This window comes from Rhinolophus sinicus, chromosome 3 (genome assembly GCF_057876585.1).
Source record: "Rhinolophus sinicus isolate RSI-liver-muscle chromosome 3, RSI-T2T, whole genome shotgun sequence".
NCBI lineage: Eukaryota > Metazoa > Chordata > Mammalia > Chiroptera > Rhinolophidae > Rhinolophus > Rhinolophus sinicus.
In genome coordinates, this window is record NC_142503.1 from 45,203,851 (window position 1) to 45,230,862 (window position 27,012).

Sequence of the window (27,012 nt, forward strand, 5' to 3'; positions counted from 1 at the left end):
TGTCCTACCTTTATTTATTTTTATTTGTTTGTTTATTTATTTAAACTTTTATTTTAAGTGTGTTTTTCCAGGACCCATCAGCTCCAAGTCAAGTAGTTGTTTTAATCTAGTTGTGGAGGGTGCAGCTCACAGTGGCCCATGTGGGGATTGAACCATCAACTTTGTTAAGAGCACCGCGCTCTAAACAACTGAGCTAACTGGCCGCCCCCTACCTTAATTTATTGATAGAGTAAAATATGGCTTGTATAGATTGTTTTTTTAATTGACAGGTCTGTTTTCCTTTTTTGATTTTTATTTACTAAAATTAACTTTTTTCTGATCTTAGGAAGATTTTCCTACATTTAAAATTTTGTAGGTGTTGAGTATATTAGACGTGAACAGAAGCCTGACCAAAGAGTAGTGCCTAAATAATTTGAGTGATAATTGAATTGGGGTCACAAACACAGTGAAGGGTACCCTTCTTCCATGATTTTCAAGGAAAGTGGAAGGGAACCTATGTTCTGAAAAACAACATTGTTCTGATGGATTTTTCTGCCTCTTCTTTTTCCTTATATCCTAATATGTTTACTCAGTAATATAAACCGTTATCACTTTTTGACCCCATATTCTGCATGTATTGGCCCATTGTACTTTATTCTTCTGATACTTGCCAGCCTTGTATTTCATCTCCACCTAAATAGCAAAGGGAAAAATAGCCCAGAAATAAAAACTTACTATGGAAAATTTGTAGGTAGATAACTAAGAATTAACTCTGAATGAGAAACTAATAGTAAGTTCCTTTCTTCTGGGAGTTTTCATTTAATGGCTTGAACTGGGATTTCACTCTAAAAGTTTGGTTATCTAAATTAACCTTGTGCCTGTAGTGACTATATTGTTGTTTTGATTAAACATCCAGCTGTTCACAACTGCTAAAAAAATCAAATTACTCTAAAATTGCTCTGAATCGAAGAACAACTATCTCTTCTGCCCCTGGGTGTGAGATAGATCATACTGAAAGGAGAAGGCATCGAAAGATCAAACCAAATGTTACCAAAGGGCGTGGATCCAAACGAATTCGGAGTAAGACCTCTAAGAAGGAACCTAGAGCTTCCAAGGCCATGCTGGTGACTCTTCGGGCTTCCCAGGAAGAGGACGAAGATGATGCTGAAGATTTAGAGTCTGACTATGAAGAAGAAAGCTATCATCTTGCTCCAGAAGAAGTAAACAAAGCTCCAGTGTTTGTGCCTATTGGTCTCAGATCTCCTGAACCTGTTTCTGCTCAGATCGAGGAAACGATGGAAGAGGTAGTTTTTTTCTTTGAATGCTTGGAACTTTATCTTACTTGTATTTTTCTTTTAGTGGATCATTTTTTCTTCTCTTAGTGATTACTAGGATTTGTAGAGTTCATTCTCTTAAATGACCTCTACCAAATATAATTTGTCTGGGACCTAGTGGATAAGCCTAAGGAATCAGTAGTAGGCTTATGGGATCTCCTGTGATTACTCAGCCCCTACAGCCCAGGCCCACCACAAGGTAATCAGTATACCAATAATGATAGAAATCTGACAATTGCATTTATATCTGTTCTACTTTCTGATCAATGAAAAAACAATTTGGCAGGTGTTTTCTGTTAACTGTGGTAGGATCAGGCTGAGCTCTGATTGGTACAGAAGGTAGGGACATTTTTAAAAAAATTATGGTAAAATACACATAAAATTTACCATCTTGACCATTTTTAAGTGTGTAGTTTAGTGGCATTAAGTACATTCATATTGTTGTGCTATGCCATCATCACCATCCACCCACAAAACTTTTTTCATCTTGCAAAGCTAAAACTCTGTACCCATTAAAAAGTAATTCCCCATTACCCCCACCCCTCTAGTCTGTGCTAACCACCATTCTCCTTTTGTCTCTGTGACTTTATTTTAGGTACGTCATGTAAGTGAATTCATTTAGCTGTATGTTTTGTATTTTGTGTGAAAGAAAAATTGCTAGTGAAAACTAATATCAGAATTTTCTGAAAATCAGGTTCTAGGATTTATCCCTCAATTAATGCAGAATGCCTTCTTAAATAACATTAATCAGGGGTCTTTCCAGGGGGTGACATTCAGTTGTCTGTTCGAGGCCACGGACTTTCCATCCTAGAACCATGGCCCAGTTTGTCCGTAACCTCGCAGAGAAGGCCCCGGTGCTGGTAAACGCTGCTGTGACTTACTCAAAGCCTTGATTGGCCACATTTTGGCACTATGCCAAAGTTGAGCTGGTTCCTCCAACCTGCTGAGATCCCTATGGCTACTCAGAGCTTGAAAAAAACAGTCTGTAGTGTTCAAACTGATAGCTTCAAACAGCTCACAGTTAAGGAAGCTCCGCTGAATGGTTTGGCAGCCACTGAGGTGTGGATGTGGTTTTATGTGGGCGAAATCATAATGTTTGAAGACGAATCGTTAACATCTGTTTCTTTTTAGTTTATTATTTGAGTGTTCTTGGACCATGGGTGATCAGACTGGTATTTGAATGTGTCAAAATCAATATTTTCCATATCAAATACTGCATGGAAGGTCACATTTTCTCTTGACATTAAGTTGGATTGTCTTTTGCTTTAATGATGTTAGTATAGCTCTAAATGCATGTCTTTGCTTAGCCTGAAATTGGAAAGGATATATGTGAATATACCAACCTGTTACAATATTTATGAGGGTAATATTTTAATTTGAAGGTTGGAAATAATGTTTACTTCCAGGAAAGTTGGGAGAAAGGCCTTGAGAAAAGTAGAACTTGCTACTTTTGCTCCTAGGAAAAATACTAATACCATGTACCAAAGTCATGTCAGTAGTATAAAGAATAAAATTTGGATGGTTCTCTTTGCTAAAAACAAACAAAAAACATTAATCATAATAATTGAGTAAGGAAAGCTTAAAGTATATTTCTTATAGCCAGATTATGAAGGCAGTTAAATCATTTATATGTTAAAAAATGTTTCCTTTAAAAAGCATTTAACACTGGCATATTATTAAATCATGAAGGGATATAAAGTATTGATATACACTACAACATGAACCTTGAAACCTTGAAAACATTGTGCTAAGAGAAAGATGCCAGTTTAAAAAATTACATATTATATGATTCCATTCATATGAAATGTCCCAAATTGGAAAATCCAGAGAGACAGAAAGTAGATTAGTGGTTGGTTGTTTAGGGATTTGGGGATGAGGGTTAAGGGAGGTATAACTAATGGGTATGGGTTTCTTTTTTAAAGTGATGAAATGTTCTGAAAGTAACTGGTGATGGTTGTACCTATTTGTGCACAATCCAAAAAACATTGAATTACACACTTTAAATGGGTGGATTTTATGGTATGTAAATTGTACCTCAATAAAGTTGTTAAAAAAAAGTAGAGCTTTGAAAATGTGTGGTGCTCAATCAACCAACTTACAATTATCTGGAATATTTCCATTTTCCACCCAACTTCTCAGAATATTTTATCTTTTCAAATCACTTGAACTTTTTAATCTTCCCAGGGATATAGGATCTTAGCAAAGATTTTTCCCTAATGTTTGCATCTGAGAAAACAAACCCGAACACAAGTATTAACTATATAATAAACATGTCTTGAAGGCAGATTTTCAAACTTGAGTCTTTACTCAGTTTTACTGAATCAGTCTCTTATACTTATCTGTTAATAAGGGAATAGGAGCCAGACTGTCTTGTATATAGTCCAGGAGATAAATCTGAGTCTTTTTTGTCTTCAGACTATAGGGATCTTTGACCAGTAAGACTGCTAAATGAATAGTAAGTAAATGCAAGTGAACCCATTATTTTACACAGCTGTTGACATGGCTATCAAGAGTGATGCAGGTTTTGGAACATGGGAGAGGGTAGTTGCCTTGGTGGGGAGGGAATAAATCTTTTTAAGTGTTTTCAACTCATCTCAGAGTATTTAGGACAGTATATAGTTAGTTGATTACATATCTGTTTTTCTTAGATTGTGAGTTCCTCAAGGGCAGGGCCAAACTTGTCTTCTTCAGTTTTGTATCCTTGTACCTGCAGAAGCACTCCATAAATGTCAACAAACTGATGAGAGAAATTATGTGAAAGTAAGGACACAGTGGGGATAATGCAAAGTGAAATGCTAGATACTAGGTAGGAAGATTAGCCTTGGAAATTTTGTTTATTGGTTATAAAAATCACAGACCCCTCAGAAATCTTAAATGTTTTACTTTTGCCAAGTTGATGTCAAATCAGTTTTAAGAATGACTATATTTCAATTGTTTAATCATGTATGAATGTGGATTATTTCTTCAGTTTAACATTTTATTTTGCTTGTTTTGCTGTGTTTAGTATTCCAAAATGAATTAATGAGACTTTTCATTTTGACAGCTTGAAATAACCGTGAATGTTCCAGACATAGGATTCATAACTGTTGACGAACATCAATTCTCAAACACAGATGTGACCGCGCAAGAAATGAAACAAGAAAATTTGAATGCATTACCAGTTGTAAGCATCCATTTTAACATGTTTTAATTCTTTGTTTACTTTCAAAAGACTGAAAGTTTATTTTAGAAGCTTTTGGTTTGTTTACAAGCAGTTCTTAGCTAATTTCTAGCATGTAGGGAGCTGTACGTATGAACAATAGAAACTAGTGAATAATCCATTCACTAGTATTATATTTGACTTGAAAAGCAGTGATTTGTGTGTGCGCATGTGTGTGTGTTTGTGTATAACTCTTAATATCATCAGAGACTTATGTTAAAGTTCTGTTGCATTAAGTCTATACTAAATATAAATTATTTGGAATATATTTAGTTGCATTTTGTTTAGCATTCTTCCTTATTTGGTTGGTATTTATCTTATTTTTGCAAATGAAGACTTGGAATCACAACTCTTTAAAAACAGCTTTATTAAGATACAATTAACACACCTTACAATTCACACATTTAAAGTGTACAATTCAATGGTTTTTAGTATATTTACAAATATGTGCAAACATCACAGTTAATTTTAGAACATTTTCATAACTCAAAAAGAAACCCCATGCCCATGGGCAGTTGCACCCCATTTCCCCCCAACCCTCCTCAGGCGTAGCCAACCAATAATCTGCTTTCTGTCTCTGATGATTTGTCTGTTCTGAACATTTCATATAAATGGACTCATAATATGGTCTTGTGTGTCTGGCTTCTTTTACTTAGCATAATGTTTTCAAGGTTCGTCATGTTGTAGCATGTATCAGTACTTCATTCCATTTGTGGTCAAATAATAGTACAGATGGATATACCACATTTTGTTTATCCATTCATCTGTTCATGGACATTTAGGTTGTTTCCGTCTTTTGGCTATTATACATAATGTTGCTGTAAACATTTGTCTACAAATACATACAAGGACATATATTTTCATTACTCTTGGGTACAGTCCTAGGAGTGCTTTGTCATATGATGACTATGTTTAATCATTTGAGGAACCAGCAAATTTTTCCAAAGCTGATGCACCATTTTATTCCCACCAGCAGTGTATGAGGGTTCCAGTTTCTTTATGTGCTTGCCAACATTTGTTGTTTGACTACTTTGATCTAACCATCCTAGTGGGTGTGAAATGTTACCTCATTATGGTTTTGATTTGCGTTCCCTAATCGTTAATGATGTTGAGCATCTTTTCATGTACTTATTGGCCATTTTAAAATAATCTTTGGAGAAATGTCTGTTCAGAGCCGTTGCCCATTTTTTAATTATTGGTCTGTTTGTCTTTTTATTACTGAGTTGTAAGAATTTTTTTATATACAGTAGTCCCCTCTTCTCCACAGGGGATGCATTCCAAGACCGCCAGTGGATCCCTGAAACCACTGATAGTACTAAATCCTATACCTATTAGGATAGTGCACAAGTAATTGTGGTTTTTGCAATTATTTTTAACCTTTTAAACCTCAATTACTTTTACACCAACCTAATTCTATATTTTTTCTATACATAAATACCTACAGTAGGGTGGCCGGATGGCTCAGTTGGTTAGAACCTGAGCTCTCAAAGACAAGGCTGCCGGTTCAATTCCTGCATGGGATGGTGGGCTGTTCCCCCGGCAACTAAAATTGAATACAGAGACCGGACTTGGAGCTGAGTTGCGCCCTCCACAACTAGGTTGAAGGACAACGACTTGGAGCTAATGGGCTCTGGAGAAACACATGTTCCCCAATATTCCCCAATTTAAACAACAAAACAAACAAACAAAACACCTGTAGTAAAGTTTGAATTATAAATTAGGCACAGAAAGAGATAACAACAATAATAAACTAGGACAATTATGACAATAATTCTGTAATAAAAGTTAGTGTGAATGTGATCTGTTTCTCTTTCAAAATATTTTATTGTACTATATACACAGCGTGAATATGCTGGACAAAGGAATGATTCACATGCTGGGTGGGCTGGAGCAGGACAGCTGGAGATTTCATCACGCTACACAAATGGCATGCAATTTAAAACTTATGAATTATTTATTTCTTTAATTTTCCATTTAATATTTTCAGACCACAGTTGATCATGGGTAACTGAAACCATGGAAAGCGAAACCGTGGATAAGGGGGGACTACTGTATTCTGGATACAAGTCCCTTATCAGATAATATGATTTGCAAATATTTTTTCCCATCCTGTGGGTTGTCTTCTCATTTTCTGTAAGGTTCCCTTTATAACACAAAAGTTTTTAATTTTTATGAACTTCAGTGTATCTGTTTTTTTGTTGTTGCTCACGATTTTGTTGTATCCAAGTGTCCTTTGCCAAAGCCCAGATCCTGAAGATTTACTCCTATATTTCTTCTAAAAGTTATGTTTTGTTTTTTATTTTTTTATCTATTTTTTAATTTTTTACTTACTTTTTTTAATTGGGGAATATTGGGGAACAGTGTGTTTTTCCAGGACCCGTCAGCTCCAAGTTGTTGTTTTTCAATCTACATAGTTGTGGAGGGCACAGCTCAGCTCCAAGTCAAGTCATTGTTTTTAATCTAGTTGTGGAGGGCGCAGCTCACTGGCCCATGTGGGAACCAATTGAGCCAATTGGCAGCCCCTAAAAGTTACATGGTTTTAACTATAGCTTTATATTTAAGTCTTTAATCCATTTTGAGTAAATTTTTGTATATGTTGTGAGGTTAGAGTCTTACTTCATTCTTTTGCATATGACTATCCAGTGTCACACCTTCTTTGAAAAGACTATTCTTTCCCCATTGAGTGGTCTTGCATTCTTGTTGAAAATCAGTTGGCTGTAGATGTGTGGATTTATTTCTGGACTCAATTCTGTTGCATTGATTTATATGTCTCTGTGCAGGTGAAGTTCTATTGATTACTGTTGCTTTGTAGTGAGTTTTGGAATTAGGAAGTGTAAATCATCTTACTTCATTCTTTTTTTTCAGGATTGTTTTGGGTATTGTGGATCCCTTACAATTCCATATGAATTTTAAAATCATCCTGTCAATTTCTACAAAGATGTCAGCTAGGATTCTGATTGGGATTGCACTGAATCTGTAGATCAGTTTTTGTGTGTGTGTTGGGGGGTTAGGGGGTACGTCTATTGCCATCTTAATAATGTTGAGTCTTCCAGTCCGTGAGCATCGGATATTATTTAGATTGTCCTTGATTTCTTTCAACAGTGTTTTGTAGTTTTCAGAGTATAAGCTTTGCACTTCCTTTGTTAAGTTTATTTTCAAGAATGTTATTTTTAATGCTACTATGAATGGAACTGTTTTCTTAATTTCATTTTTGGATTATTTATGGCAAGTGTATAGAAATACAATTGATTTGTGTATATTGGTATTGTATCCTGCACCTTTGATGAATTGAGTTATTCTAATAATTTTTTAATGGATTCCTTAGGATTATCTACATACAAGATCATGGCATATGTGAACGGAGAGAGTTTTATTTCTGCCTTTCTGTATTAGTTTCCTAGGTCTGCGATAACAAACTACTACAAACTGGGTGGCTTAAAACTACAGAAAGTTATTCTCTCAGTTCTGGAGGCCAGAATTCTAAGATCAAGGTGCTGTCAGTGATGGCTCCTTCCAGAGGCTCTGAGGAAGAAACCATCCCGGCCTTTCTCTTACCTTCTGGCAGTTGCCGGCAGTCCTTGTCATTCCTTGGCTATGGCAGCGCAATTCCAGCCTGTGCCTCCATTGCCACATAGCATTCTCCCCGTTTGTATGTCTGTGTTTGTTCTCCTCTTATAAGGACACCAGTTATACTGGATTAGGGCCAACCCGAATCCTGTATGACCTCTACTTGACTGCATTTACAAAAACCCCTTTTCATGTTCATGATCCTGGGGATTAAGACTTCAACATATCTTCTGGAGGACACAATTCGATTTACAACACTTCCAAGCTGGATGTCCTGTATTTCTTTTGCTTGCCTAATTACCCTGGCTAGTGCTGCATACAAGTGGCAAGAGTGGACCTTCTTGTCTTGTTCCTGGTCTTAGGGGAAAGTGTTTAGTCTTTCACTGTTAAGTTCGATGTTAGCTGTGGTTTTTTTCATAGATGCCCTTTATCAATTGAGGAAGTTCCATTCTATTCCTAGTTTGTGTGAGTATTTGATCATGAAAGGGTGTTGGAATTTGTCGTATGCTTTTTCTGCATCTTTTGAGATGATCATATGATTTTAGTTTTTTATTGTATTGATATGATGTATTGCATAGATTGACTTTTGGATGTTAAACCAAAAATTGTATCCCTGGGATAAATCCTACTTGGTCATGATGTGTAATTTTTGTATGTTGCTGGATTTGGTTTACTAGTATTTTTGTGCCCATATTCATAATAGATATTGGTTTATTATCTATTATGAGTCTGACACCAGATTATTGTGTTAGAAGTTGAAGCCCTCCTCCTTCTAGGAAGAAAACCATCCAGCTGGGACCTGCAGGGAGAAAGGGCCCTGTTTTCTTGGCTGCAGAAGTTTGAGGTGGAGTCTCTGCCTTGCTGAGCTGGGATGGAGGAAGGAGAGAGCAGACGTAGTTCAAATACCTCAGACTTTCACCTTTGTTACTGAATTTTCATTAGTTTCTTGAACAGCTGTTTCTCCCTCTTATTCCCATAGGTCCATTTCCAGAGGCTTTAATGGTTGTTTTTAAATAAATTTCACCAGTGCCAATGGGAGAGGGTCAGCAGAACTCCTCATGCTCTCATGCTGGACATTGATGCTATAACCTCTTAATTTATTAAAATTCATTTAAGTTTTAAACCTCTTAATAGTGTAAAAAATGGCAGTATTCTTAAGACCTTGGTTTCCATTGGGTTGGAACTAGTGGCAGATATGCCTGAAGTTAAAGGATTTTGAAAGTGCAGGAGTAAAGTAAGAATGGTAGATGCACATTACAATATGATCAGACTTAACTTTTGCATATAATACAAGGAAAAGGTAAAACAAGAACCAAGATACAAAAGAATTGGGTTTTTCTTTATGAAATGTTATGAATAATTATAAAGTAAGGGGGAAACACCAATTTCCACTCAGTCATAATCGAAACATAGAAAGACCTGTAAAATAGTGCTTTTTTGAGATATAGAACATATATTTGGGAAAATACGTAACATATTATTATTATTCCTTTTTTAGGAGATGACCACAGGTGAACATACCCAAGATGAAACAGGTAACTATCAATGAGGAAACTGTTAAAACTACTTGATTAACGCTAGCATGATGATTTAGTAGTGGTGGTAGTTAGTAAATGAGTCATTTTGATGGAGAGTTGAACAAAAAGATTCAGCTGTTGAATTTGTTATCTTTTGGAGAAATGTGGATTCTTGGAATGTTATTTTAGAATGTGAATTAAGAGTTAAATGTTTAATAAAGAAGTATTTATTGCCTCTGATCTGCACAGATGCATTTTCTTTGAAGGTATTAAGTTATTTAATTGAGAGGGAGGCATTTTCAGTGAGTAAAAGCCATCAGTTGATTTCTTTATTTGTAGGGTATAAGCTGAACAAAAACATTAGTGTACAGAGGATATTGAAGCTTGTTACTAGAGGATAAACATCTGAATTAACACTTTTATATGTAAACAAAATTTTCAAGATTCATTCTTCTGTTTTAATGTTGGTATATTTTCTCACAAGGTACCAATGATGGAAGCACCGAAGCTGCCATAACTTTACTTACAATGGGAGATCTAGTGTTACAATCAGAGATCAGTACAGAACAGAGTGATGGTAAGAATGAAAAACAAGTTCTCAACAAAGAAACTTTTAAGTTGCAATTTTTAAGAAATTATACCCACATTTCAGTAATAAGTGAATACTTGCCTTTTACATTTGAAGTTGGCATCACTTTGTTGTTTTTCCAGAAAAGGCAATATGTGTGTATCGATTTATCCATCTTAGCCCCTTTGGATGTAGTGGCCACCATTTCGAGATAGTGTACTTGGTTTATAAAGAATAATTTGCATTTGTGGAATAGTAATCTAGTGAATCCTCTACCTTTGTCATTATAAACATCATTGGTTAAGTGAGCTCATAGATCACTGATTACTTTATACATGTTTCTTCAGCAAAGGAGCTGCCTCTTCAGATAGTCTTCACAATTACGTGACAGTCAAATCCACTATGAATGGGCAATAGCGGTCATTGAGAGCATTTGGTTTAGACTGTTGTTTTAGTTTAGACTGAGCCAAAAGATATGTCAACCCAGATTTTGAATATTTTAGTCTGACCTTCTAGAGAAGCTATAGTCTTTACTATCTAAGTATGTTCTACTTTAAGTATGTTAAATGGATAATCATGTTAATTATATTCCTGTTAATTATTTTCACTGTTGATGAGTGGCCTGACATTTATTTTAGATGTTAGACTTTTAGGCCCATAACTATATATTTATCAGGAAACACTGATTTATGTTCCCTATAGGGCTTATTTCTCAATGGCAGAATATTGCTTTAGACCCTGTTACAATTCTCTAGAACATAAATATAAGTTTTAAAAAGTTGTAAAGGAAGGTAATCCTATCTTGAAATTCACTTGAGGTTATGTGGTTACTGAAAGTAACAAAAAGATTCATTGTTACTTATAATGGTACCAAAATTTCAGTCTTTAAGAATTACTAAGCTTTAGAGTAAGTCAAATCTCTGGCATGAAATATGAGATCATAAATTTAAATTTGGAGCCAAAAAGAGCAAACTTTAAAAACAATATAGAATTTTATAATTGCTCAGTGTTGAAGGATTTATTTTATTTGGACATCTATTTGTATTGGGTCAATTTTGATTTTTTATTTTTTTCTGCAGTAGGAGTATGTGTACTTCCTGATGTTCATTCAAAGGATAAAAGCCATATTCCTTTTAGCCCAGATAATGTAAACCACAACATTGTTCGTGAATGTCAGGAGCTTCCTTCACCTGTCAGTAGTACATCTCCTTCACCGATAGAAGAAAACAAGATTGTATTGGAGGAACAAAGTACTAATGAAGAAATTGGTTTAATGGAGAAAATAAAGGAAAACACTTTAACAACCAGGTTTACTTTGCTTTATTAAACTAGTATTTCTTTTGAGTTTTATTAAAAACTAAATTACAGTATTCAATTAATAAATATAATTAAACCATCAATTTAATTAATAGCTTGAATAACACTTGTATAAATGTGAAGTAGGCAATACTAATTTCTCCCTCTTTAAAGTAATGATTGGCTGATTTTGATTTTAGTTGAATGGTTTGCATATTAAAATTACTGTAATATGTGTGTCTGAAACTTTAATGAAATAGTTTTATATAAATATAGTCTGTTTTACAAATATGGTCCAATTCTCTTCCCTTCTCAAGACTTTTAGTAAAGTTAGTACCATGTAATTTTACCAGTAAGAAATGAACACTTATAAACAATGTGGCACCTGAGAAGGTGGCACATAATTTTATCAATGCTAGACGGAATGTATCAATGTGAGAGAGTATTCTTACGTGGTTGACAAATTTCTCTTTTTTTTTCTCTTCTCTTTTTCTAGGAATACAACTTCTGAAGTGACCAATAATTCAAGAAATCGATTTGCCAAGGCTAAGCCAATTCTTAGGAAGATTTTAGGGACCAACAAATTTGGTGCTCATCAGGAAGTTCCCAGTTTGTTTGTAACTAAAGGAGAAGAAGTAGAAATTCAAAGAGGTAAATTTTATTGTTCCCTTGCAAGTTATAAAATTACTTTGACACAAGAAATTACAGTAGCATTTCAAATGGAATATTCAGTTGTTAAACTTACTTTAACTTACTATTAAAAGTTTCAAACATATAAAAAGTAAAATGAGCTATAAAATAAACACCCAAGAAAATCCTCTTATTAGTTTCGGTAATTACTATCATTTTGATATATTGATCAGACTTTTTCTTCGTATGTATTTTTTTCTGTGTGTGTGTGTGTGTGTGTGTGTGTGTGTGTATGTGTAAACATGAAAACTCAAGCATGCATCTCTTAGAAAGGCATACATGCATGTGGCAAAAAATAAGACAGTGCCCAAAAGGCATAAAATTTAAAAAGTCCTTCCTTCCCCCTGTCCAATTCTCTAATCCCAGTTCTAGTGTTAAGTTGCTCTTAACAGATTTTGTTGTAGACTTCTAGAAATAGTTGATACACATAAGCATCTAAATGAAGGTGTGTGTGTGTATACCATACATCCATGTATATACATGCATATATATGTATATATACACATGTACATGTATATTCATTTCAGAAAGGACAAAAATATATGCACTACTGTATATTGTTCAGCACTTGTTTAAATAACAGTTTTATTGAGATAATTCATATATCATAATTTGCCCATTTAAACTGTACAATTCAGTGGTGGTTAGTATATTCACCAAGATTGAATTAAACTCCATATGTAGAAGATCTGGATAATTAGCATCATCTTTTCTCTGTTTTGGGATTCCTGATTTCCGGGATTTCTCTTTCAACCAGCAATGCCTGTGGTTCAGTTAGTTAATTCATTACTTACTCAGGCTTGAGTAGTACCCAGAAGCTGTCTCATTATGTAGAATCAAGTTTCCTTGTCTATCTAGAAGCCCTTTTCTTTTCCTTTGTGACTTTTGTTTTTGTAGAATAGCTCCCTCTCCAACACTCTTCTTAAGGTGGAACTAGCCAGACCACATGTGTACCAACCTCTAAACCTCTCTTTTATGTGTGTTGCTAATTATATTGCTATTACCATAAAGTGGGGATACAATTATTGTGGCAGCCGGAAGTGAATTATGTGCAGTGTGGGATTTGTTAATCATCTGTTTTACTGTCCAGAAATTTTGTCAGCCAGGACCACTGTCTGTCTTGTGAATAAGCTTGTTTTTTGGATTAAGAGAAATTTGGAAGAGCCACTAACTATATAGTGATCTGCCTTTGAAGCGAGAATATGTTTCTAATATGGAGATTTTAGCTGTATTATTTTGGACTATATCTTAAATATGTTTTTTTATTTAAGAAACAGAGAAAAATGCTTCTAAAGCAATAGAAGATAAAAACCTTGGATCAGTTACAGCAGCAGAGAGTGAGGAGCAGAGCAGATTGGCACATGTACGTGGTATTGAAGAGGCCTGTATTTTGCAGGAAACAAGCCTAACTGAAAGGTAAAAGGAAAGAATTCTGGGATTTGGTTTCTATTCTGTTTCAACTATAGCCATAAGCTGTAAGAATTTGATAGAAAAATGGGTTCTGTTGCTTTAAATATAACAAAGTTAAAAAACATAAAATTAGATGAATTTGACATTCCTAACTCTAAACATTATTGTGTGGTTGTCCATTGGTGTCAAATACATACTAAAACTCTTAATACATACTAATTTCTCTTTTCAGAAAGGAAGATCGAGAAGAGGGATCTCAAGAGCTTCAGATACTGTCAGTTGCTCCAATTGTTTCCTCCGAGACGAGACCCAACACACTTGGTTTGGGTAGCGGTCTTGGTGAGAGTTCTGTTGGAGAGCCCCTGAGAAAGGACTCTGATGGAGACAGTGTGCTTACACTTTATGTTCCAGAGGTAAAAGAATGTCAAATATAACAAGTGGTGGCTAGCTGTTTGATGCTCGTTTTTAAAAAATTAGATATAAGTACAGTAAACTTCACCCTCTTTAGTGTGCAGTTTTGTAAGTTTTGACAAACATGTACAGTCCTATAACCAGCACATGAACAGTTCCATCACCACCCAAATTCTCCAGTGCGCTTTTTTTCGTCACCCCCTCCCCCCACCCCAGCTCCTGGCAACCACTGATCTGTTTTTTATTTTATTTTATTTTTCCCTAAAGATTTTATTGGGGAAGGGGAACAGGACTTTATTGGGGGACAGTGTGTACTTCCAGGCCTTTTTTCCAAGTCAAGTTGTCCTTTCAATCTTAGTTGTGGAGGGTGCAGCTCAGCTTCAAGTTGTCCTTTCAGTCTTAGTTGTGGAGGGCACATCTCAGCTCCAGGTCCAGTTGCCATTTCTAGTTGCAGGGGGCACAGCCCACCATCCCTTGCGGGAGTCGAACCGGCAACCTTGTGGTTGGGAGCACCCGCTCCAACCAACAGCCATCCGGGAGCTCAGCGGCAGCTCAGCTCAAGGTGCTGTGTTCAATCTTAGTTGCAGGGGGCGCTGCCCACCATCCCTTGTGGGACTCGAGGAATCGAACCAGCAACATTGTGGTTGAGAGCCCACTGGCCCATGTGGGAATCAAACCGGCAGCCTTCAGAGTTAAGAGCATGGGGCTCCAACCTCCTGAGCTACCAGGCCGGCCCCTGAGCTGTTTTTCCCCCCTATATTTGTCTTTGCAAGAATGTCCTGTGGTAGAATTTTTATTAAGTGTGTTTTTAGGCTTTGGAGCAGAGATAACCTAACCCATACCTAGCTTTGTTGTAAAAGCTTTGTACACAGAAAATTCACCTCTTGCTTCTTAGGCCCTGGATCTGTGAACTTTATTCATAGAGCAAGTGTTTATTGAGATGTTATTACCGCATGTCCAACACTATGTGAGATATGGGGGTAAAGAGTTATGAGAAACAGATGAGTGAATGAATGATTAAACTCAGTCTGGTAGGTGCTGTGAAAGAGAGTTGCACAAGACTGGAGGAGAGGTTCGCAACCCAGTCCAGTGAAATCAGTCTCTGGGGGGAATAGGGCCCAGGCATTAGCACTTTTTTTTTTAAAGGGAGAGGAATGGCATATGACATGTTCAGTGACTACAAGTAGTTATGAGTGGGATATAAATGAAGAAAGTGGTTAGAGATGAAGAAATAGGTAGCTTGGGGACATATTGTAAAAGGAATTTTTATGACTTGGTGAGGCGTTTGGACTACATCCAAAGTTTATGGGATTTCCCCTCACCCCCCCACCTTCTATATTTTATTTTGATATAATTTCAAACTTGGGGAAAAGCTGCAAGAATCTTACATAGAACTCTCATATATCTTTCACTTGGATTCATTCATTGTTAACATTTTGCCTCATTTGCTTTCCCGACTCCGCATCTCTGTCTGTCTCACTCTCCATCTCTGTAGTTAAATACTTTTCAAAAATTGAACCATTTGAAAGTCAAGTTGTAGACATGAGCCTTCACCCCAAAATACTCTAGCTTGTAGCTGATAAGAACAAGGACATTCTCATACAGTGAAATGACAGTACTCTTGTCCCACTTAATGTTACTGTACTATCTAACATTGATTTAATATTTTGTAATATGTAATTCCAGTCAAGACTTTTATGCGTACATTGCATTTGTCATTTCTTTTTGCTCTTTTAATCTAGAGTAGTTGTCTTGCCCTTTTTCCTCTTTTGTGAACTTGACTTTTTTAATGGATGTCATCTGTTTATTTTACAGAGCTTTTTAAAAAATCATTAAATTTTGGGGGTGACATTGATTAGTAAAATTACATAGGTTTTAAGTGTATAATTCTGTAATACATCATCATCATTTATATATTGCATGGTGTGTCAATTTTCCTTCCATCACCATGTACGTATTTGACCTCCTTTACCCTCTTCTACCATCCTCCTCCCCCCTTTAACCTCTGGTAACCACTAAACTGTTGTCTGTGTCTATGAGTTTTTGTTTGTTTGTCTTGTTTGTTTGTTGCTTTCACTTTTATATTCTACATATGAGTGAAGTCATATGGTTCTCGACTTTTTCTGTCTGACTTATTTCGCTTAGCATGATAACTGCAAGATCCATCCATGTTGTTGCAAATGGCAGTATTTCATCTTATGGCTGAGTTGTATATGTATAATATATATCCATATATATATATATATATATCCATATATATATATATAAACACAATACATATAAATATATACCACATCTTTATCCAGTCATCTATTTATTGAAGGACACTTTGGTTGTTTCGATTTCTTGGCTGCAATGAAGAATGCTGCAGTGAACATAGGGGTACATATATCTTTACAGATAAATGTTTTCAGATTTTTTTGGGTAGATACCCAGAAGAGAGACTGCTGGGTCATATGGTAATTCTATTCTTAATTTTTTGAGGAAACTCCATACTGTTTTCCAGAGTGGCTATACCAATTTACATTCCCACCAACAGTATATGAGGGTTCATTCCTTTTTCTCCACAACCTCTCCAATACTTGTTATGACTTGTCTTGTTGATAATAGCCATTCTAACAGGAGTGAGGTGGTATCTCATTGTGGTTTTGATTTGCATTTCCCTAATACCTAGTAGAGTATTTTTTCATATATTGGTTGGCCATTTGTATGTCTTCTTGGGAGAAGTGTGTGATCTTTTGTGAACTTGATATTTTAAAATAGTCTAGGCTAGTCCACAATATGGATTTTTTTTTTTTTAATGCTTCCTCATTATTAGATTCAGGTTAAACACTTTTTGGCAAGATTACTACATAGGTGATGGTATTTCTTCCTTTTGTATCACATCAGGAGACGTACAATAGCAGTTTGTTCCATTATTGGTGATGCTGACAGATCACTTGGCTAGAATGGTGCCTGCCAGATTTCTCCATTATAACAGCATTTTTTCCACTTAATAAGTAATTTGTCAAATGAGACCTAGCAGCCTTGTTACCCAGTGGTTTTAGTATTTATTAATTATTTTTGCTTGATTCAATCATAGTTGCGAAATGAAAGTTTTAAGATTTTAAACAATAGAGAATTATAATCAGAATTGCATTTTAGAGAAAAGAATGCAATTTTGTGGAAAACAGATTGGAGGGAGCCATGCTGAAGGCAGACCAGTTTGTCTCTATTCAGGTATCACCGACTAATATTACAACGGCTACTATGATGAGAATAGAGAGAAGGTTGAGGGGTTTGGATCTCCCTTTCCTGTTACTTCAAAAATCATTTCATAAATTATACATACATATTGTACAACTTAGTTTGAATTCCTTCGGGATGTGTGTGTGTGTATTTATATATATATTTAAATTAATCAGAAGTTTATTGGTACAACTAAAATTTTCAAAACACTTGAAAAATTGCATATGGTTAGATAAGTTGTTGAGTTTTGAAACAGTAACTGTTCACTGTATCAAATTGTTAGGAATCCTTTTCAAAATTTAGATTTGGTCAACCTCACTTTCTCATTTTAATTTTTATGGCAGTGTATACCAACTAGTATTCCAGAAGTTCAACAAGAGAGTGTAATCAATCCTCAAGATTTAACAGGTATGATAATTTGCTTCAATAAAGTGTCTCAGAACCTAACAGTGTGGTTTTAACCCTCCACCCCTATTTGGAAAAACAAAACAGTTCTGTTTTTTTGTTTGTTTGTTTATAATGGCCTTGAATTAAAGAAAAACAACTTGAAGTATTTTGTGTATAAAGCTTCTTTGCTCAAAGTTATAAATCTCCATAGTGAATCATCTTTATTCTTTATGAAATTACTTTTTTTGATGTAATTCAGTTTTTTATTCTTGGTGATAAGTTGTTGTGAGACTCTTTTAGAAATGAAATAAATGATTTTTTGTTCTTTCATGGTTCAGCTTTTCATTACTAACTTTTAAACTTTGATAGTGAATCTAGTTGCTAACGTACACCACGATGGTGAGGATGAACAAGCATTCATTTTAACTCTGGTGGAAATTCCAACCAATGCAGTGGAAGAATTTACTGATACTGCTACACAGTTAATGCCAAACCCTTTACTGCCAGCACCCATATTGGTCAAATCAGTGAATACAGAAGAAAAGGGTGACATGAGGTAATGAATGAGCTAAGCTGTTTTTGCTAGTAGGAAAGGTGCTTTATGAATCGAATAATACTGATTGAACGAGTCATTCACCGACAATATTTGTAATTGTCCTGGAGAGCTTAGTAATTATATGGTAAATTAGAGAAGAAATCGTTTATTTTATATCTGAAAAATATGCCATTTAAATGTATTATATAATATTTCTATATGAAACTTGTTTGGTAATTTCAGTATTTTGAAAGCTAAAAACATTTAGCAATCTGGATCATAAAATGGCATGTATGAAAGGTATGGTTATGTTGTAAACGTTTATATATATTAAATTCTGAATTGAATATATATTCACAAAAGGTTGCAAAAATAGTACAGAGAGCTAACATTTCTGTTTATTTTTGATAATTTTTTAGAATTCTTATTTTTATAGTCATTGGTTAAGATGCTTAATTGTCATTTAAGTAGCTTTAGAAATTGAAGCCTTTTATATTAGGAAGAGACATTTTAGATTAAAATTTAACTTTACAGACAAGGAAAACATTTTTTATACGTCAGATTTAATTCAGTATTACTTTATTTTAAGTTGTGAGCCTTTAAGTATGAATGGAGCTCAAAACTAACATTCTTGTGGCTATGGCCATGTATATGTTAGTTACTTTGAAGGTTTTTTAGCAGTTTGCATTGGAATAGTTCAGCCTTTAACCTCATTAAGTAACTTCTAATTCACTGATTTAATATGTATGTATTTTCTATGCAGTATGAGCTTTCCAGTAACTTCAGTTGGTCAGGATGCCATGTGTTTATCTAATTCTGGAAGAGATGATTCTGAAAAGCCTCCTGCTAATTTGGATCTTATATCTAGGAAGAGACTTCATTGTAGGCTTAATGAAAGCGACCATGTTCCTCCTGCCAAAAAAAGTTTGTTCACTTCAAGAGATGATTGTCAAAAATTTACCTCTGAGGTAAGAGAAGCTTAATTAAGCAAGTAAGATGGCCATATTACAACAAATAAATTCCTGTTTTTTCCTTTAATTCTTTCTATAAAGGTAGTTCTAATACTTTTCACCATAAATCAGGTAAAACTGGTTTTATATTTTCACTTTCAACCTGCTTTAGGTGAAAATTGATGGACTTTAATCAGGAAATCCATGCCCAGCTCTGTGCCATTAGCTAAAAATAAAGCTGAAAGCATCATGCAGATCTGGATCTTGGCTGTACCACTTAACAGCTGTGAGACCTTGGGCAAGATACCTCAGATTGAGTTTCCTGTTGTGTAAAATGGTGATAGTGATATCACCACCACCATTATCACAATGCTTAAAGCTCCTTGTTGCGATTAGGAATAAAACCAGAACCTCTAAGGCCCTCTATATATGTGGCTCATTTCTGTTTCTAGTCTCATCTCTCCCTCCCTCTCTATCACATTGGCCATCTTTCAGTTTCTCAAAAGCACTGTACTCTTTCATATCCTAGGGCATTTCTTTTGCTGTCTCTTTTCTGAAGCATTTCCTTGAAAAACATACAAATTACTTTAGCTCAATTGTCACTACCTTGGGGAAGCCTGATGATACTAGACAGATTCTGTTAGCAGCCACCACGTTGTAGGTTTCTTAGCACCTTCTGGTGTTTGTTTCTGGTACTACATTATGTAACGGCACTATGGAAAAGTTAATTTAGAATCTTTGTTCTCAAAGGGACAGTTGAAGACCTGTTGTCCTTACATGACAGTAGGCAGCAGAGGTAGTGTATCCTCGTATATCACATAGGTGAAAAATGGTATCCCAGAATAGTTGTAATTTCTCTTATTATGAGTAAGGTTGAGCATCTTTCCATACGCTTAAGAGCCATATTTAGTTCCTTTTCTGTGAAATGACTCTATATTCTTTACCATTTTTTTCAGTTGGGTTGTTGAGCTTTTTCTTACAGATTCAGAGGAACTCTGTTATATATGTCTGTGATATGAGTTGCAAATATTTTTTCCCAGTTGGTTATTTGACTGATTTTTCTCATGCAGACTTAGTTTGGTTAACTTTTTAATATGTACATTTCAAACATTTAAAGAGGTAGACAGAATAGTACAGTGTATCCCTATGTACCAGTCACTCAAATTTAACAATTTATTAGCATTCCATGCAGACATTGTTTCATTTGTTTTAAAAGTATATTTAATGATGGGGGTGGGGGGGTGGATCTCCGTACTTTACTGTATGCAAAACTAGGACATTGGTTTTTAATATGCCATTTAAAAATGATAGATGTACATTGGTGCGACTAAATATATATATGAAAAGTACAATGTCTGTTGGGCTTCTTTGTGATTTTTATTTTCTAAACCTTGTTTCCAAGTTTTAACAATAAAAAACTGCTTGTGAAAATCAGAGTTATAATTTTAAATTCTAGAATGCACATCTACTGCGTTCAGATAGACATGCAAACAGTTTCTATCTTTCTGTGATCAAATTTGTCAGTCTCTGTATGTATGGCTTCTGATGATTATGTTATACATTGAAAATCTACCTTGAGTTTTGAAATAAATTCTTCTAGTTAATATTGATTTGCTTAGAATTTATTTTGGTGTTAGGAAGAGTAGAACCAACTTAATTTTCCACAGATGCCTATGTAGTTGTCTCAGCACCATTTATTGAATAATTCATCTTTTCTCCACTGATTTAAAATTCCACTTTTATCTAATATTAAATTCCCACATGTATTTGGGTATATTCCTGAACTTTCTTTTCTTCTACATTGACTCATCTAATTGTTCTGGGGCCAGTATCACAGTTTTAATTATTGTAGGTTTTAAGTGCTTTAATATCTTAAAGGGATAGCCTCTTCCCCCCCACAATTTTCTTCTTTTTTCAGGTTCCTCCTAGTTGCTTATATGTCCTGAAGTTCAGATCAATTTTAGAATTACCTTGTTCAGAACTTAAAAAAAACAAACTATTGGTACTTGTGTTAGTATTGTATTACTTGACAGACTAACTTAGGGGAAATTGACATCATCATTGTGATGTTGAATCTTCTATCCAAAAACATGGTGTCTTTCCATTTGTTTGTCTCCTTTTGTGTGTCTTAATGGTATTTTAAGCTCTTCATGTAAATCTGGTGCATTTCTTATTAGGTTATCTTAAGAATTTTATGTTTTTTGTTATTATCATTGAGTTGTTGTCTATCTAGAGAGCTTACTGAATTCCCTTCTTAGAGTGCATTAATTCTTCAATGATTCTCTTAGCTTGTCTAGGTAAACAGTCATGTCATATGCAAATCTAACTGTAATTCCTCTCTTTTATTTTTTATACCTTCAATTTCTCTTTTCTAATTATATTGACTAATGGAACTAAAAAAAATGTCTGAAAATTGTCCTTATTCCTTCCTGACTTTAATGTTCCTGACTCGAGTATTTATGAAGTGGGATTGTTGACTGTTGGTTTACAGTAGTTGTATTTTACGGTTTTAAGAAAATGTCTATTTTAAATTTTTAAAGAATGTTATTGGGTACTTTTCCTATAATAGAAGATAATATTTTTCTTTTAAGATCCGTTGAATTAAATTAATAGATTTTGTAATATTTTGTCATCTTTGCATTTCTGAAACAAACTCTACTTGATCGTGCTGTATTAGTCTTTTGAGTACAGCTAAATTGTGCCTGTAATATTTCATTTGATATTTTTGCACTGATGTGAGACTGGTTAGTTGGTATCAATATTGTGCTTGATTTATAAAAGGATTTTTGGAAACTTTCCCTCTTCTGTGCTCTAGAATAGTTTAAATAATAGTAACAATGGCTTTTTCATAAATGTTTGACCCTAGAGCTTTCTGGGTTGATACATGTTTTCTTATAAAAGAAAGAAGGAAATAAAATTAATTTTATTTGATAAATGGATTTCAAATTTTTTTTGTACTTTTTCTTAAAACAGGTGTGCTCAAAGGAATTAATAAAGGTTTTTGAGGAAGGAGGTGAGTAAAATAAATTTTAATGTGATTATATTTTTCTAAGTACCCTTGGTTATTTTTGAGGCATCTTGTTCAAATTTGGGATTGAAGCAGAGTCTTGTTCACTTTTTGCTAAGAATCATGCTTTTATTATTAGAACTTTTTCTTCCCTGCTGAGATCTTGGATATGGCACTTTGGTAGCTATAAGAAGCTACTTTCTTCCTGTAATTAATAGAAAATCCTATGTCTATGGGATTTCCTGTAAGAGCTCAATAACTGCATTTTAGGAATTAGAAAACTGGGTATAAAGGAGTTTTTATAGGTCCTTAGCTGTACCCTGAAATTAGAAAGTGATCACTCTTTCTTGTTGTTAGTTCAAGAAATATTTGTAGAGAAAGATTTTTTTAGGTGAAAATATATTGATATGACTACTTTGTATCTGAATGCAGAAGCTGTTACTATGGCTTTTAACCAATTATAATATTCTTAAGAGTCCAGGTAACTCCATTAATTTATAATTTAGCTTACTCTTATTAGGGTACATTAATGATAGAACATCGTGGGTTTTTTCCTTCAAATGTTGCAATTCATTTGGATGTATTAATTTCAACATGTGTGCTTACCGTTTGTTTTCTTTTTTGTTTAAGGGAAGTCTTATAAGGGACAAGGTAGCTTCCCTCTCTCAGAAAGCACACGTACAACTCCAGGACCTCAGAAAGAGCAACTTGAACCAACTTTTCAGAGTATAGGATCTAGATCTTCTGATAAAATAATAGATACACATACAGAAAAGAATGCACCTCAGTTACCTCAGGATGAGATGATTGTGTCTGATAAGGAAGAAACAACTTGTGCAGCTCCTAAGGCTGAACAAATGGATAGCACCACATCGTCTTCAAAAACCTCACTATCCAGGTATCATGAGAAAATCTTTAATAAATGTTCCTCTCTATTTCTTTCTCTCAGTAAATAAATGTAACCTATATGGAGCAGATATCTATCTATATCTATAGATCTATATCTATATTGATGTCTATATTTATAGATATATAGGTATCTATATCTGCCTATGTATCTATAAAGACTAAGTCCAGTACTAAGGATGTTTTAGAAACATGTCCCTCTGATGTAAAAGGAAGGAAATATGGTAATGTCAAACATTTTTGTAGGACTGTTCCAGATAAATATACAAACCATATAATAATAGCTTAACTTTAAGTGCTGAAACTAACTTTTTAAATAGAAAATCTGTAGAATTTAGTATTGTACACTTTGTTTTTCAGCTTGTCCATGGTTATTAATTTTCATCATTATTTATTCTACCATATAGTAGTTGCCAATGCAGATGTAGATGGTCTGAAATAAAGATCTAACATCAGAAGTAGCTCTGGATGTTGTTTTATTGAGGTTCCAAATAATGTGTACATTTTTCTCCCTTGTGGCATACCTAAGAGGTAAGCCATGGCTTTCTCCCTATAAAAGTAAGTGTGAAGTTTAAGCCCAAAGCCAGCTTCTCCCACATTATTTTCCTCATACTCTAGAAGTCAGCCTTCAAGGTTATGGATAATTTTTGACTTGTCAGTCGCGTTCAAATCAGTAACATGGTGTTGGTGAGTTAAAGTGGGGAAGACGTACACTAACCTCCACTAAAGAAAAGGGAAGAAAGGGCATGTGTAGCTTGAAAAGGCATATTTCATGAATCTATTGTTTCTGTTATATAAACTACAGAAAATAAATCTCAGCAATATGTTTTCTGGCCTCAGAGAAATGCTGAAAATTGATTGAGGGAAGCATCATGGGGTTTGGGTTAAAACCGGTTGAGCAGCGGTATTCTAGAACAAGGGTCAGCAAACTTTTGGGGTAAAAGGTCATATAGTATATTTTATGCTTTGTGGCCCATATGTCTGTTGCAACTACTCAATCCTGCATTTGTAGTGCAGAAGCAGTCATATTTAAACAGATGAGCATGGCTGTGTTCCAGTAAAACTTGTTTGTAGAATCAGGTAGTAGACTGCATTTGGCCTGTGGACCACAGTTGGCTGATATCTGCATTAGAGCCTTGCTAATCAAAGTCTGGTCCTGGGACTGGCAGCATGGACATCATTTGAAAACTTGCTAGAAATATAGAACTCAGGCTCCACGCCCCCACCAACTCAGTCAGAATTGTCAATACGATTACCATGGATTTGTGTGCACTTTTCAGCTTAAGTGCTGCTCTGAGTAAGCTTTGCTCTTTCACACAAATATATGTCATGCCATAGTGATATCAGTACTTATCTTACTTAGTAGATGTGCTGATACCACTAATGAGATATCACATGTACCATTTTAGGATTAATGGAAAGAAGTTAGTATTGAGAATATGTCTTTCTGAAACGGAACCTTCATGCACTACTGGTGGGATTGCAAATTGGTGCAACCACTATGGAAATCAGTATGGAGTGTCCTCAAAAAATTAAAAGTAGAATTACCTTATGAGTCAGCAATTCCACTTCTGGGTATTTATCTGAAGAAATCCAAATCACCAATTCAAAAAGATGTATGCATCCGTATGTTCACTGCTGCACTATTTACAATAGCCAAGATACGGAAGCAACCTAAGTGCCCATCACTAGATGATTGGATAAAGAAGATGTGGTACATATATACAATGGGATATTAGTTGGCCATAAAAAAAAAAAAAAGAAATCTTAACCATTTGAGACAACATGGATGGATCTAGAGGGTATTATGCTAAGTGAAATAAGTCAGTTTGAGAAAAACAAATACCTTACTTATGATCTCACTTATATGTGGAATCTAAAAAACAAAATAAACAAAACAGAAACAGACTTATAGATACAGAGAATAAGTTGATGGTTGCCAGATGAGAGGGGAGCTGGAGGACTGGGTGAAAAAACTGAGGGACAAATTGGCAGTTACAAAATAGTCACAAAGATGTAAAGTACAGCATAGGGAATATGGTCAATAATAGTGGGTACTAGATTTATGGGGTGATCACTTCGTAAGATATATAAATGTCTAACCACTATGCTATATACCTGAAACTAATATAATACTGAATGTCAGCTGTAATTAAAAAATAAAAGAATGTGTCTTCCTAGATATCCTTGAATATCTTTATGTTTGCGTTTCTAGACCTGGCAGAAGACCCCTGGGATTTTTGTCTTTAATATGTTCAAAGAGTAGTTTGGAATCTGATGAACCTACTCAGGTTCATAGTAAGAAACGCCTAAAACCTCTTATACCTGTATCAAGACGGAATTTGAAAAGATCTGATCCACTCAATGAAAGTCAGAAAAAAATTCAAGAGCCTTCTGATCTGCTTCCATCTCCAAGTGGTGGTGTTAATACTCATTCTGAGAACATTAGCAGTTCAGCGACTCAGGTATGTGATAACTCCTTATTTTACTGTTTGTATAGAATGGGTCGGATATCAGATCAACTAGGAAAACCATGGATAACAATTGTTATTTTCATTTGGGTGTCAGAAATTATTGCAGAGCAGCTCCTGTCCATCTCCTCCCATCATACCCACTATACTGGAAGAAGATGAGGTGTTGAATTAGAAAGTTACTTCTGGCTTAATACAGAGTCATTGAATGAACCAGCCATAAATGGACACTTAATTGCCATTTCTTTAAAGCAAAGACCCTTCTGACCCAGAAGCAAAACAAAGCAGTGTTTGCATTTTATTTGCTTTAGGAGAAATGTCCCAATACCCACATGAATTCAAGAAATGGTAAAATTAAAATTTGTTTGCATGTTTTATTTATATGTGTTCTGAAGCTGTCTATATGGTAAGTACTAGGATGGGAAAATCAGTGAACCTGTTTCAAAGACTTCAGAAGAATATTAGTCTAACTTAAGATCTCAACAAAGAAAAGGCAGTTGACCATCTATTGGGTACTGAGACTCAAAGGAAAGTGTACTTTTGTTTAAAAAAATCTTTAAAAAATTATTAAATATTTTATATTATTTCCTAGAATTATCTTCTGAGACCAAGATTCTATGAGTCTTTATTATTATTGCCAAATTACTTTGGAGAACAGTGTTATAATTACCAGCAGTGTTGCAGTGCCAGTGTAATCACATCCTTTCCAGCATTATATATTAACTCTTCAAAGTAATTTTTTTTCCTTATATAATGGTAGAGGGGTGGACATGTCATTTCATTTGTTTAATTTGCATTTTTTAAGTTTCTAGTGACTTAGTTTTTTTCCATATATTTACTAGATATTCTTTTTTGTTCCCGTCTTTTGCTGATTTATAGCTTTTGGGATTTTAGTGTTTTCTTACCAATTTGTGTGAGATTTTAATGTATGTGAAAAAAAGCCATGTACCTTTTAGCTGTTTGCTGCAAGTAGTTTTTCCAAGTTTATTTACTTTTGTAAATTTTGGAGGTTTTTTGATATGCATAAGTTTTAAATGTTTAGTCAAATACATTACTTTTTTCCTTGCAATTTCTTAAATTGCTTTTATGATTAGGTTTTTCTCCAGAGGTATGAAATTTTCAGTATTCAGTTTTCAAAATAATTCTACTCATGGTTATTGACTGTGGTATATAGTGTGAGGTATATTTAGTATATGGCGGGGGGGGCAAGACTCAACTAAATGTTATTCACAAATTGCTATTTTATTTATTTTTTGAGTAAGTAATATATTCCAATATATGTTTTGAAATTTATAATCTACAAAAAAGACTTTACAGTAAAAAGTTTCCCACATGTGTTCATTAGCTTCGCAGTTCCCCCTTTCTACAGGTACATAGTATTGTCAGTTGTTTTACTTTTCCAGAGATATTTTATGTATACACAAATATAAACATTCTTTTTTTAAATATAAATAATAGCATACTGTTCTCTTTCTTGCTGTTTTTCACCTGATAGTATTTCTTGGAGATCTTTGCAAAACATTAGATAAAGAGCTTCCTTCTCTCTCTTGTTCTCGT

At 34.6% G+C, this 27,012-nt stretch overlaps 1 protein-coding gene and 1 pseudogene across 5 annotated transcripts in view; both read left to right on the top strand.

The window, feature by feature from the left end:
* The window catches only part of BDP1 (BDP1 general transcription factor IIIB subunit), a 79,359-nt gene that overhangs the window by 47,242 nt on the left and 5,105 nt on the right, over positions 1-27,012 (top strand). For 4 of the 5 annotated variants that reach the window (XR_012495098.2, XM_019728085.3, XM_074328853.2 and 1 more), the window contains exons 23-36: positions 896-1,283; positions 4,357-4,476; positions 9,578-9,614; positions 10,081-10,173; positions 11,244-11,472; positions 11,957-12,111; positions 13,422-13,566; positions 13,793-13,973; positions 17,544-17,607; positions 17,956-18,142; positions 18,885-19,089; positions 22,045-22,084; positions 22,709-22,976; positions 25,200-25,449. Coding sequence is in view for 3 of the 5 variants with exons in the window: in XM_019728085.3 (XP_019583644.3) it covers positions 896-1,283; positions 4,357-4,476; positions 9,578-9,614; positions 10,081-10,173; positions 11,244-11,472; positions 11,957-12,111; positions 13,422-13,566; positions 13,793-13,973; positions 17,544-17,607; positions 17,956-18,142; positions 18,885-19,089; positions 22,045-22,084; positions 22,709-22,976; positions 25,200-25,449 (2,362 nt within the window). In the remaining 2 variants the exon portion in view is untranslated. Of the gene's footprint in view, positions 1-895; positions 1,284-4,356; positions 4,477-9,577; positions 9,615-10,080; positions 10,174-11,243; positions 11,473-11,956; positions 12,112-13,421; positions 13,567-13,792; positions 13,974-17,543; positions 17,608-17,955; positions 18,143-18,884; positions 19,090-22,044; positions 22,085-22,708; positions 22,977-25,199; positions 25,450-27,012 lie in introns of those variants that run through there. The other variant, XR_016020632.1, reaches the window with a different exon arrangement.
* Positions 1,293-4,348, top strand: LOC141570696 (ATP synthase F(0) complex subunit g, mitochondrial pseudogene; annotated as a pseudogene).